Source organism: Squalius cephalus (assembly GCF_949319135.1).
Source record: "Squalius cephalus genome assembly, chromosome: 3".
Lineage (NCBI taxonomy): Eukaryota > Metazoa > Chordata > Actinopteri > Cypriniformes > Leuciscidae > Squalius > Squalius cephalus.
Genome location: NC_137124.1, coordinates 41,396,937 through 41,411,197, shown reverse-complemented (window position 1 = coordinate 41,411,197; position 14,261 = coordinate 41,396,937). Strand labels below are relative to the sequence as shown.

The window sequence follows — 14,261 nt, the reverse complement described above, 5'->3', positions numbered from 1 at the left end:
GCTCTGTGTGTGTGTGAGGGATATACTCTAATTGTCAGATCACACACCAAGTTTGGTCAGAATACGCTAAAGCGTTGTGGAGATATATCCTCACGTCCATTTTTGCGTGCTCTTCGTTGAATTCATTTAATGCGTTAATTGAGAGCGGTTTGACGAATCATCTTGAATTCCATGTTTTCTTGTCGGCATGGTGTGAGGATGATCTGATTCAATTATCGTTTAAAAAATCAGAGCAACTACCTTGGAGTTTAAAAAAGTAGGTTAAAGAAAATAAAAATGGAGGACAGGAAGTTTGGCCGACTGGCAAAATTGGTATCTATGATTGGTATGCTATTTCTGTATATATCATCATTCTTCCTCCTTCCTTGTTATTGTTGTTCTTCTTCTTACTCCACCTTTTCTTCTTCTTTAGCCTCTTTTCTAATCCCCCTCATCCCATCTCTTTGCTTTTTTTTTCTCAGGAAATTTGTTGATTAGTGAAGTAGTCAACCTCCTGGACCGGTCTACTCTCCAAGCACTAAAGAAAGAATGTGGTGGTCTCCAGACTCTACTGAAAAACATTCACCAGGTGTTCAGAGGTATTTAGCCCTGTTCCATTCAAGTCAAGCCACTTTTATTTATATAGCATTTTATACTATATAGATTGTTTTAAAGCAGCTTTACAGTAGGGCTGGACCCGAATACTCGAATATTCGAATATTCGTTCTGTGGGGTGGTATTCGATTAGAAAATTTGACATTCGAATATTTGTTTGTTTTTTGTTTGTTTGTTTTTTTGCACACCTGGGATCCCCCGCGAAACGGTTCACATTCGCGCTTGAATAAGGCTGGCGACACACTGGCTGCGTGGCATGTCCGTTTTTATTTCGGCTCCCATGTTAACAGGTTGGAGTTTGTACACTGCCTGCGTGAGACACGCGTCTCAGGTGCAGTTCGAGCCATGCGGAAAACACGTGCATTCTAGAAATAGAACCCCTAAAAGTGTTCCAGCAATGGGAGTGTCCTCAATAGAACGCGGAACAGCGGAGTTTGTATGGACAGAAGTGCATGCCTGAGCTTGTGTTTTGGGTTAAGCTGCGTTGCTTTGACATTGTGGAAAATAGAATAATAGAAACAAAATGTATTAGCCTTTTTACCGTTATTATCAATCTAAATTTATCTCGTTTTTAATTTAACTTAATTTCGTTTTCTTTATTTAAATTTCATTTTTCTTTATTTAAATTTCGTTTTTTCTTTATTTAAATTTCGTTTTTCTTTATTTAAATTTCGTTTTTTCTTTATTTAAATTTCGTTTTTCTTTATTTAAATTTCGTTTTTTTCTTTATTTAAATTCCGTTTTTCTTTATTTAAATTTACCCTTTACTGTGTCAGTAATTTGTTAGTCAGAAAAATATAAAAAATATTAGACTACCTTAAAAGTATTGCTTAAGTTAACAGACCTGTGTGTGTGCGTTTTATATCACTACGTGCAGTGTCCGTTAGGAGCATATAAGCCCTGCCCGCGTGAGGCGCGCCGCTTCCCGCTCGCGCTGTTCTGTAGTTTACTAAAAGTTTATTAATTCTGAATGTGTCGCGTCTCGCGTGTCTATCTATATTGCACCAAATGTGACACTGCACTCCCTGTGACGTCGATTGGATGAACGGTTCCAATCAAAATGCAAACGGACATACAGACACATCGATCCTGCCTTTATTAGAGGGAAGGATATGTTCAGCCCCCTCTCTCCGAAGCTTCGAATATTCGATGTTCATTACGACCGAAGCTTCGAAGCTCAAAAAACGGTATTCGGACCAGCCCTACTTTACAGTAATAACAGGATAATTATTCAATGATGCAAACAGTTTATTTCGGCTATACAACAGCCCTAAAAGAAAATAGTATCATTGTTCAGCTGAATTCAGTTCAGCAATGATTCAGTTCCGTTGTAAAAATCATCAATTATTAAATTAGTTCATTTCATCTATAAAGCAGTTCTGCAGAAAAAGTGATGTCATCAACCAGCTTAGTTCAGTTCTCATCCAATAGTGTCAGTGCAGTCAAATCAGTAATATTGTTGAATACAAAGTTTCCCCAACTAAGCAAGCCAGAGGCGACAGTGGCAAGGAACCCAAACTCCATCAGGTGACAGAAGGAGAAAAAACCTTTTGAGAAACCATCAGTTCTTGTGGTTTTTGCTGGGATCTGTGCTGATGGCTGTCGTGTCGACAAGGCCTTCACGGGGATTATCTAGTTGACAGGATCTCTGCTGACCTTCAGGGCTGCTTTGTGGTCGTGTCTAGGTGCAGGTCCTTCATCTGATCTGGATACAGACCGGATACGGCTAACTACAGTAACCTCGGGATAAACAGAGAGACTAATATTAGCGTAGATGCCATTCTTTTTACAATGTAACAAGAAGAGTTGGGAATACTTGAGGTCAGGAATCAGATACTTATTATAAAATAAGTTAAAAATAAGTGATAAAAATTTCGATTCCTCATATCAATTCCTTTGTGAGAATTTCAATGTGACTTCAAACAATTCAAGCGTGAGGAGACTCATGCGCTGTTTTCTGTGCATCACACATCTAAAATGTGTGCACAGAAAAAAACTGATTTTAAAACATTCAAGTGTGAGACGACTCTCGCTGTTATCAGTGCTGCAGGCATGTGTAACTAACTATGGATGTAACTATGGGCAACTCATAAAGTAACAGCAGCTGCCGCCTCTGTAATAACACTAATCAAACAACAAAAGACAGAGAAACTTCACTTGTTCTTGACTGAATTACTTTTGTAACTATATTTGTAATGTATATTTTATTTATAAAGTGCAGTGTTATTTTACATTTGATTACAGTTTCTGTACCTGAATACCTGAAAATCTTAAAACACTGTTTATTTCAATCGTATCTTTGTTCAGTTGTATCCATTTGTTTCGATTTGCTAATTTTGTATTTGTTCTTTTTTAATTACTGAGTGTTTACTTGTCTTTAATAATGCTTGAAATTTATATTAGTTAGGCTAGTTGTTTTTTTTTATGGTATTTTTAAACCACAGGCAAACATTCCAACGTAAGTGTTATTTAGCCTGTTGATTTTTGTTCAAGATATTCAGCTGCAGTTAAATGTTTTGCAATAAGACTAAATGTGAATGATATCTAAGGTTTTTTTGTTGTTGTTTTTTTTACCTTAATGGAATCAAAATTAGGAATCGATAAGAATCGGAATCGATAAGCATAATCGAAATCGGAATCGTTAAAATTAAAACGATACCCAACCCTAGTAACAAGTACATTGGGTGTTATGGGAAGTGTTCCTGGTTCCGGTTGACCTAATTTATGCAGCCTAACAATCCTTTAACGCAGCGGTCCCCAACCTTTTTTGCGCCACGGACCGGTTTAATATTAGATAATATTTTCACGGACCGGCCTTTAAGGTGTGGCGGATAAATACAACAAAATAAAATGATACGACCGGCATAAAAACTGGGGTATTTTTTAAATATAATAATAAACGTGAATCCAATGTGTAGGCTTACTCGCAATTTTATTAGCAGTGTACTCGTAACATCGCGCCTAAAGACAACTGAGAAAGCCTGAACACAAACAAAATGCCCCCCAAAAGAAAAAAATCTCCATGTTTTCGGTGCTGATGCGATGTAAGGGTGGCGCTGCCAATAAAGCACCTAAAAGCTGTCACAAAGAACCGGCAAAATTAATGATTATGAATATGTAAAATATAGCAGGAGACATTTTAATTGTTTAATAATAAACAAGTGTTTTCTTTTTTGTTTTAGTTTTTTGTTTGTCTGTGCATACATAATATTTTGTCTTCAGAATAAGGCCATTACGATTAATAATAAAACTCTAATAGCAAGAAATCAATTTTTAAAGTATTATGAATCTTGCATCCCTATGTATTGCCAGCGACAACTGTAATGGCCTGGCTAATGACACAAAAAGAACTGAAATATTTACCTGGTTAGCTGGAAAAAAGGAATTGGATATAATTTGTTTACAAGAATGTCACTCTACTCAGGATGTTGAAGAGAAATGGAGGCGAGAATGGGAGGGTTTTATTTACTTTAATCATGGTACAAGAAACCAAAAAGGAGTTATAATATTGTTTAGAGAGCATCTTGAAACTTGTGTGCATAAAATAGAACGAGACATGGACGGTCGTATAATTATTTTAGATGTTGAAATTAAAAGTAGACGTTTCTGTTTGGTTAATGTTTATGCTCCAAATAATAATGAGCCAACCTTTTTTGATACTGTTTATAATATGATTCAAAATTATGATATTCCTATAATTCAAGCTGGAGACTATAATATTGCCCTTCAGCCTTCTAAAGACAGAGCTGGAGAGAGCAGGGACTGTCATGGACAAAAAAGACATGCACTTACATCTATGATGTCTGCAATGGATCTTTTTGATGTTTGGAGATTAAAAAATCCAGACTTAATTAGATATACTTGGCGGCGGAATGCTTCTGCAAGTAGAATAGATTTTTTCTTGATTTCTTTCTCTCTTATAGCAAAAGCTACTCAAGTAACAATTGCTGAAAGATTTAGATCTGATCATCATCTTATTACATTAAAATTTAATTTTGTTGACACTGATAGGGTTAAAGGCTATTGGAAATTGAATCAATCATTGTTAGAAGATGGTAATTTCATTATTAAAACAAAATTTATTTCAGATTTTTTTCTTTTTAACACTGACTCAGCAAATCCACACATTGTTTGGGATGCATTTAAATGTGCTTTTCGAGGCCATGCTATAAAATTCTCTTCATGGAAATATAAACAAACTTGTAATAGAGAAAGAATTTTTTTAAATGAGGTGCACAACATTAAAAATCGCTTGGATACAAACAGATCTGATTGCATTGAGCAAGATTTACAAAAATTAGATGACAAAGAAAAAGATTTAGAGAGGTTCTATCAGAATAAAATCAAAGGAATTATATATAGAACTAAAGCCAATTGGATGGAACAAGGTGGAAAATGTAATAAGTATTTTCTGCAACTCCAAAATAGAAATTATCCCAGAAAGAATATATAAAAAATTTTGAAAGATGACGGAACAAATGTTATTTCAACAAATGGTATTCTGGAAACATTGATGGAGTATTATAATGGGATATTTAATGAAGAGGCACCTCATTTATCTCATCTTTCATTGTTTGAGCATATGGAAATGTATCCCCACCCAGAACTTACCAATGTTCAGCAAACATTATGTGAAGGTCTTGTTACTAAGAAAGAGTTATATGATGCAATTTGTTCCTTTCAAAATGGAAAAACACCAGGTTTAGATGGAATACCAGTGGAGGTATACAAAACATTCTTTACAGAGATCAAAGATTCTTTACTGGCATGCTACAATTACTCTTTTGAGATTGGTTGTCAATCAAATTCTCAGAAAGAAGGTTTAATTTCATTACTTTTGAAACATGACGTAGAGGGTCAGGACAAAGACCCTGTGAAATTAAAAAATTGGAGACCCCTTACACTTTTATGTTGTGATACACATATTTTGGCCAAATGCTTAGCACTGAGATTAAAAAAAAGTTATTCAGGACTTAATACACCCTGATCAAACAGGTTTTTTAAAAGGACGCTTCATAGGCGATAACATTAGACGCCTGCTTGAAATAATGGATTATTATGATAAAGAAAATTTGCCTGGATTGATATTTATAGCTGATTTTGAGAAGGCTTTTGATACGATAAATTGGAATTTTATATATCAATGTCTAAACATTTACAACTTTGGTGAGAGTTTTATTAAATGGATTCATGTACTATATCAAAACCCTTGCAGTAAAATAATTAACAATGGGCATATTTCTGATAAAATTGCTCTATCTAAAGGAGTGAGGCAAGGCTGCCCCCTTTCAGCTTATTTATTTATTCTTTCAATTGAAATGCTGGCCATTAGAATAAGGAATAATGCAAATATTAAGGGACTGGAAGTGAATGGGTTAGAATCAAAGTCTTCTTTTTATGCAGATGATGCCTCATTTTACATAAAACCGGATGTTTTGTCGTTAGACACACTTATTACAGAATTGGATTTCTTTGCTTTACTTTCTGGATTAAAACCAAATTACGATAAATGCTCTATTCTTAGAATTGGATCTCTAAAAAGATCAAATCAATTTTCCTTTATTGTGCCTATTCAATGCTCAGAAGGCCCTGTTAATCTTCTAGGTATACATATACCAGTAGATAAAGAGCTCCTTGTAAAGATTAATTTTGAGATAAAACTCCAAAAAAATGAATCAAATTCTTCAGGCTTGGAGAGGCAAATATCTTTCTATATTTGGAAAAGTAACTGTAATTAACTCATTGATACTTTCACAATTTACATACTTACTACAAGCCTTACCTTCACCTGATACACTGTTCATGAAAACATATGAAAAGGTTATTTTTAATTTTATTTGGAATGGTAAAACTGACAAAATAAAACGTACATATGTGTATAATACACGTGAAAATGGAGGTTTAGGATTGAAGAGCCTTGCAACACTTGATATGGCCTTAAAAGGTGCTTGGATCCAACGATTATACAATAACCAACACTGGTTTTCATCTAAATTATTCATAGCGCAATGTGGTGCATCATCAATAGCCAAACTTTATCCTTTTTTTCAACTAGATCAAGAATCAAGAGTAACTTTGAATAATTTTTTCCCTGATCTCTCCCTTTTTTTTAGAAATTGTTTGTCTATGTGGTTTTGCTTTCAGTTTTCTACGCCAGATAACATATTAGAGATTAAACAGCAGATATTGTGGCTAAACTCAAATATTTGCATAGATAAAAAACCTGTATACTGGCAGTCATTTTTAGATAATGTACTTTTTGTAAATGACTTACTGAATGATAAAGGAGATTTTCTTAGCTATGAATCCTTTACTTCAATATATGGAGACTTTTGTTCAAAATTACGGTATTTGCAGTTGATATCAGCAATTTCTCCAGCTTGGAAAACAATATTAATTGACTCAATACACACCTAGGCGTTTGCCGTCCGGCAATAAAAAACTATAAATGGTTGGGACATAGAAAAGTTAATTTTGACATGTACACTTTCTTTGTATCATTTAAAAATACAGCAATTTCTCCATATTATTTTCATGATTACTGGAAGAGTATTTTTGATACTCTGCTTCCTTGGTTAAATATTTTTAAGAATTTGTACAAATCATCTTGTTCAACATATTTATGGGCCTTTCAAGTTAAAATTTTCTACAAGATTCTACCAACAAAGAAAATGTTAAAAATCTGGAGAATAACTGAGGATAATAATTGCAGATATTGTGGAGAAGAAGACATTTTACATTTGTTCTGGTATTGTCCAGATGTAGCTCGTTTTTGGCACAAGGTGGCAGCTTGGTTATATGAGCAAGGACTTATCTTACTAATGTCACCAATATATATATAATTTGGGGTGTGTATGAAGAAGAAAACATGTTGTTAAATACCATTGTGCTTCTTGGTAAATATTTTATTTTCAAAAGAGAGAAACATATTAAATTAGAATTATTTGTTATGTTCCTAAAACATTATTATTTATTGACTAAGAATATGATAAAAGATAAAAGCAGGCCACAATCAGATAGTTGGCAAAAATTAGCATTTACAAAAAAATGGGATAAAGAACAATAAAGACCTATTTTTTATGCTTTTCGATCTTTTTTTGTTTCTGGCTGTCATAGAGTTAATTTTCAGTGTAAATGTGAAAATGGCTGAAATATTAAGGATGTATGTTTTTTTTTTTTTTTTTTTTTTTTTTTTTCTGTATTACCTTTGTTGACTTGTTTTTTTTTTCTGTTGTATATTGTTTTCCTTCCAATAAAGAAAAAAAAAAAAAAAAAAAAAAAGTAGGCGAGCAATGCCAGAGAGAAATGCACATTTCATACGAATTAGCCTACATAAGCAGAGAACAGTCAGTTTTCTTTCGTTTTGAATTGTTCTGTTTAAAAGTAGACATTTCATGCTTTCTATATCTCAGGTCGGAGTTTCGGTTAATTTATGAGATCAGCTCCAGTTCACACGCCCACGCCTCCGTGTCGTGATTAAATATTTTCTACTATATTTACTTCTTACTTATTAAATCCAGGCAATTGGTTGATGAAACATTGATTAAAATTAAGATACAATTAATACAAAACGAAATTAAATTTAAAGACAAGATTTTTGCTTTCTGTTTGAGGTCTCTGTGAAAGTTTTAAAGCAGTCTTTTAGTGCCGCTTTCAGAGCACTCACGTCCGTAACGGAGAACTGTCCTGTCTGTAACATTTTTTTTTTGTTTTTTTGTTTTTTTTGTTTTGTTTTTTCTGTGAAATAGGCTACATTTCTAAATAAATGTGACTTATAGTTTTTTGTGTGAAATAGGCTACATTTCTAAATAAATGCGATTTATAGTCCAGTGCGACTTAGGCTATATATGTTTTTTCTTCTTCATGACGCATTTTTTGACTGATGCGACTTATACTCCGGAGCGATTTATAGTCCGGAAAATACGTTAAGTTATATATTCTTTCTGTGCAGCCCGGTACCAAATGTCCCACGGACCGGTACCGGTCCGCGGCCCGGGGGTTGGGGACCTCTGCTTTAACGGATGTGAATAATGGAAATGTGATAAGGTTATGTGTATGCCAGGTTAAAGAGATGTGTTTTTAGTCTAGATTTAAACTGACAGATTGTGTCTGCTTCTTAAGCAAGGCTAGGAAGACTGTTCCAGAGTTTGGGGTGCTAAATATCAACTGGCCAGAATTTTGAGATAGAATTTTGCAAGATGAGACGTACTATAATTTGTTGTAACTATACGTACTGAGGAGCAATACCATTTAGTGCTTTGTAAGTAAATAGCAAGATTTTAAAATATATGCAATGTTTAATAGGGAGCCAATGCAATGTTGACAGAACCTGGCTAATATGGTCATACTTCCTGGTTCTAGTTAGAACTCTAGCTGCTGCTTTTTGAACCAGTTGAAGTTTAAGCGTGCTGGGCAACCACCCAGTAGAGCATTACAATAATCTAGCCTTGAGGTCATGAACGCATGAACTAACTTTTCTGCATTTGTCATTGAGAGCATATGTCGTAATTTAGGAAAAAATGTTTCAGATCGTTAAAATAGGGCCCAAGGTGTGTTGAGCCTTTGTCGCCTAATCATTTACTCACAATGAAGACATTAGTGCCTCTTCCTCCTCTTGGCAAATTTGTCTGTCAAGATTTGTAGGCCAGGAAAAGGTGGTGGAGACTGCAGTATGTGTCAACCATTTTGGAGCAGATGGCGCAAAGAATACCTGGCCAACGTAATCCTCAGACAACATTGGCATATGCCTAAAATAAATTTTCAAGCTGGGGATGAAGTAATTGTCAAGGAGGACAATATTACCAGAAATTAATGGAGGCTAGCTAGGGTCATTGAGACAAGTGCGGATAAATGGTCTGTGTGGCGCTGTTCAGATGAGTCACGCTGTTTGGGTTTTTGGCGCATAAACATTATATTGAACATCTATCGAACTCTTGTTATCATTTTAGCGGGGAAATTTATATCGTGATTATTATCGTTCTATCGCCCAGCCCCAAGTAGAAGAACTGTCACCGTCCTGCTAGCGCGATGCTTGGCACTCTTTTTTTGTATTGCCTTTTTTTCTATCACATTTTTTAGAAATCATCATAAATTATCTATCATTCGAAAGCTTAAAAACCTCAAAATTCCTCCTGTGAAAACCGTTTTGAAATCGGACATTGCATTACCATGGAAACAGTACTTTAAAAGCTTTCTAGCAGACTCCTCCCCCTAGTGGGCATTGTCATGTTTCATATTACAAAATGTATTTGAAGTATTTTATAGAACTGCACGTTCTATCGCCCAGCCCCAAGTAGAAGAACTGTCACCGTCCTGCTAGCGCGATGCTTGGCACTCTTTTTTTGTATTGCCTTTTTTTCTATCACATTTTTTAGAAATCATCATAAATTATCTATCATTCGAAAGCTTAAAAACCTCAAAATTCCTCCTGTGAAAACCGTTTTGAAATCGGACATTGCATTACCATGGAAACAGTACTTTAAAAGCTTTCTAGCAGACTCCTCCCCCTAGTGGGCATTGTCATGTTTCATATTACAAAATGTATTTGAAGTATTTTATAGAACTGCACGATTAATCACGATCTCGATTCAAACACCCACACGATCTAATTCCTAAATGACATCGATTCGCCGGTGTCTATTAAACCATTGACAAACTCTTACCGAAATATTCAACTTTTGTGTTTGCACTGCCGCTGACCCAGAGAGAGCAGTTGTCTGAAACAGCTTTTTTTTTTTAAAAAGTATTTTCAACCACTTTTTTTTTCTGTCTTACAAATATTCAAATTATCACTGAAGTACTGGGATAAAAGTTTATAGGTTGCATTTAAACAGTCTACTGTTGCGATTAAAAATAGAGCAAATCACCTTAAAAAAAAGTAACTTGGCGCTTCAAATAACGATTGTATCGATTACACCGTTACGCCACTGGATGGCGACAAGTGTCCGTTAAAAAATTAATTTCTCATTGAATCATTCATTTAAGAAATTATTTCAAAAGCGCTGATTCATCCATTAATGAAACAAGTATTTATGAGCAAGCCACTGAATAATTAATTCAAACCGATAAACATTTTTAATTAAATGAATACATGTGTAATTAATGTAAAAAAAATAAGTTGAAATCTAAAATTTAAATTTCGTCCACAATAGATAGCAGACATTAACATTTTGTCAGAACCTCTATTAAATTACATGTTATTCCCCCGGTTTTACAGACAATGCTTAAATATATTCACAGACTAAAATGCATGTTTGAGCTGTTTTAACTGAACACAATTTGCACTAACATATCTTAAAATGTCAGTGCCATTGTTTTGTCGTTTTGTCTCAAGATTTCTAAGGCACGTTTATAAAAGCGATTTAAATGTCCTAATTTAACTAAGGCCTAATCCTGGATTAATCTAAGCCCTGTTTGTGAAACCAGGCCATTATGTTTAGTTGTCTGTTCCGAATCATGATCTCTAGTTGACAAAAAAAAAAAAAAAAAAAAAAAAAATCCAAATAGCTCTACTATTTTATAATCTTTTTTTTTTCTTTTTTTTTTATCTTTTCAAAACACATTGTTGGAGAGATCTGAGACTCAAGGTTCCATATTTGGCAACTGTTTTGTGATAGAAGTGATATTGTGACATTTATTTGTCAAAGGAAAACTTGGGTGGAATTTGGGTGTCACCTGGTGGCTATTTTTGGTATAGGGCCTAAACAAATTATATTATTATTATATTAAAATATATTATATTTATATAACTGCGCTTATTTACATTGTTGGTAAGTAGCAGTGAGTGGTAATAGACAAGAAATGTACAACTGTACATCTTGTACATGATGTACATGAAATGTACATCTTGCTGGTAACGTTTCTTTAAACGTTTCTTTAAACGTTCCTGTTTGTGGACTTCTAAATGGCCACCATGGTCACCACCCATCTTGAGGAGTTTGCCCCCTCACATATACTAATGTGCCACAAACAGGACTTTAATATCACCAACCATTCCCATGTTATTACGGTGTATCCATATAAATGGCCCACCCTGTATTTAACTCTTTATTCAAATAACACTCATTCATTCAGATTCCTATAAACTTCTGTTATAGTGCTGTTGACATATACATCATTGACAACAAAAAATTATATTTGGAAAGATGAACAGGAATTCATATTGAAGTGTGAATGTGTCTTGAAGAGGATAAAAGAGAATTAGACCTTCTCAGCTTCAAAGAAAATGCCATTCTAGTTAACATTATCGACCAGCTAATACCCCACAAAATATTACCCCTTCAAAAGGGTGCCCTTGGGTTGCCAATCTGATATGATTCTCATTTCAAGTCTTACAGGTAAATTGTAAGGACAATAATATCTGACATTTCTCTCTGCGTCTGTCTCTTTTTTCTATAGTGCAGGGTGGAAGAGTCTTTATTCGGGACTGGAGGACACATACATCAGGTCAAAGCCCTAGAGTAACCTCCAAGCACAAACCCCCTCCCTCAGGTGCCTTGAAGACCCGACTCTGCTGGTTCCACACCCACCATCCCCACGGATGCCCTCTGCCCAGTGAGGACTGTGCTTTTGCTCATGGAGCGACTGACTTGAGACCCTCCACAAAACCTACCAAAATAATTTGAACCTGAATGGAAGCTTGTTTTGGTAATACTGTCCAGACTAATAAATCCAATCCTGTGTAATGAGATTCATCTTTTTTCATTGCATGAAATCCCCCCACTGGAGCATAAAAAGGCTTGTGTTGAGAGAGGCTATGTGCTGTGTAAATGTTAGGAGCATAAATAATTTGGAGGGCCATGTGGGGGGTTGGAACCTCTGTGGGTCACTCCCCCTCTGCTCAAATGTCAGTGGACAGGATGTTCCTCTCAGACCTGTGGGGGTAAATCGAGGTCAGGGTCTCTAGGTGTACATCATAGATGCAGATTAATACGTTTGATTCAAACAAAACAAACATTAGATTAATCACACATCTATTTTCTGAACTCAAAAGGATTTATTTTGAACTTTACATTTACAAACAGGAAAATGGTCTCATTGTATCCAATGTACAGTACAGTACAAACTGCCGGTATCTATATCTATGGACTTTTGAAGGGTTAGTTCAGCCAAAAATGAAAATTGTCATTAACTACTCACCCTCATGTTGGTCCAAACCCGCCAGACATTCGTTCATCTTTGGAACACAAATGAAGATTTTTCTGAAAGCTTTCTGTTCCTCCATTGACATCCTATGCAACTACATCTTTCAAGCACCAGAAAGGTAGTAAAGACATCATAAAAGTAATCCATGTGACTCCAGTGGTTTAACCTCAATTCTATGAAGCGAAGCAAGTGCTTTGTGCAAAATAACACATTTTACCACTTTATTTTATTACCACTTTTTATCTATTTATCTATCTATGTATATGTATGTATAAATAAATATATATATATATATATATATATATATATATATATATATATATAATTATTATTATTATTATTATTATTATTATTATTATTATATATTTTTAAATGTTTTGTATAAATGATGACGGAATTTTCAGTTTTGGGTGAACTAACCCTTTAAGGTAATGAGCTAATCTATAGTTATTTTTATTGATGGCATTTTATTCAAATTAAATAGGCTATCTAAGAAGAAAAAAAAAACATGTAGATATCGATCTACATATGTGATGGACATTGGTTATGGTCATCTTTGCTCACTCCTTTGAAACGTATCTTATATCGGGGGGGCTTATATCTCCTAAGAATTAATTAAATAGTAGCTTGATATAGAAGGTTGGGAGTAACTTAGAATTTTGAAGACTAAAAAAAACAAAAGCAACACAGGGCATAGTAATTTAGAAAATGCTTTATAAAAATCAGATGGGTAACTGTCACGACCTGGGGCCTTGCCTGTTTTCAAGGAAGCAATCGCATCAGCTATTTGAATATCCTCATTCAAAAAAATCACACAGTCTTCTCTACAGTGGGGAAAACTAATTTATCTAAAAAAAAAAGTATTCATTTAAGATACATCTTGAGGAGATTCCGAGGTGTACAATTTTCCATAGTATTGTTTAAATTGAGTTTATTTCTTTATAGTCAGTGGTAGTAATTCCTGAAGGTAACTTAAGTTGGGGTATCAAGCTGCGATTTACGAATATGATAAGCTAACAATTTACCTGTCTTATCACCAAACTCATAGACCCTATGTTGAGCTCGTAAAAACAAATTCTCAGCCTCTTCATTCGATACCAGGTCATATTTTGTCTGCAATATCTGACATTCTTTATAAAGGCTGGAAGATGGATTCAGTGAGTACTGATCATCAATATATGTTATAGAACTAGAAAATTAATCTAGTTGCCTCTTTCACTCTCTATTTTTACAAGACGAATATGAAATAATTAAACCATGCAGATAACATTTTAAGGTCTCCCAAATGGTAGAATAAGCCATACCCTGAGTACTATTGCTTTCAAGAAAATAATATATATTTGATGAGATCAGTTTGACAAATTCTTTATCCCTTAATAGACCAGGGTTAAAAGACTTGATGATGCTTTGGGGGTGCTTTTGGAAAGTTAAAGGAATAGTTCACTTTAAAATGAAAATTCTGTCATCATATACTCACCCTCATGTTGTTTCAAACCTGTATGAATTTTTTTCTTATGCTGAAC

The 14,261-nt window shown here is 34.5% G+C and overlaps 1 protein-coding gene across 1 annotated transcript; it reads left to right on the top strand.

Moving 5' to 3' along the window:
- Window positions 1-424: 424 nt before the first annotated feature.
- Window positions 425-12,775, top strand: trmt44 (tRNA methyltransferase 44 homolog; the record flags this gene model as incomplete). The annotated part of the gene is made up of 2 exons (XM_079866256.1): window positions 425-578; window positions 11,992-12,775. Coding segments are annotated over 2 exons (381 nt in total), but the record flags the coding sequence as incomplete, so codon positions are not given.
- Between the last annotated feature and the right edge of the window lie 1,486 nt (window positions 12,776-14,261).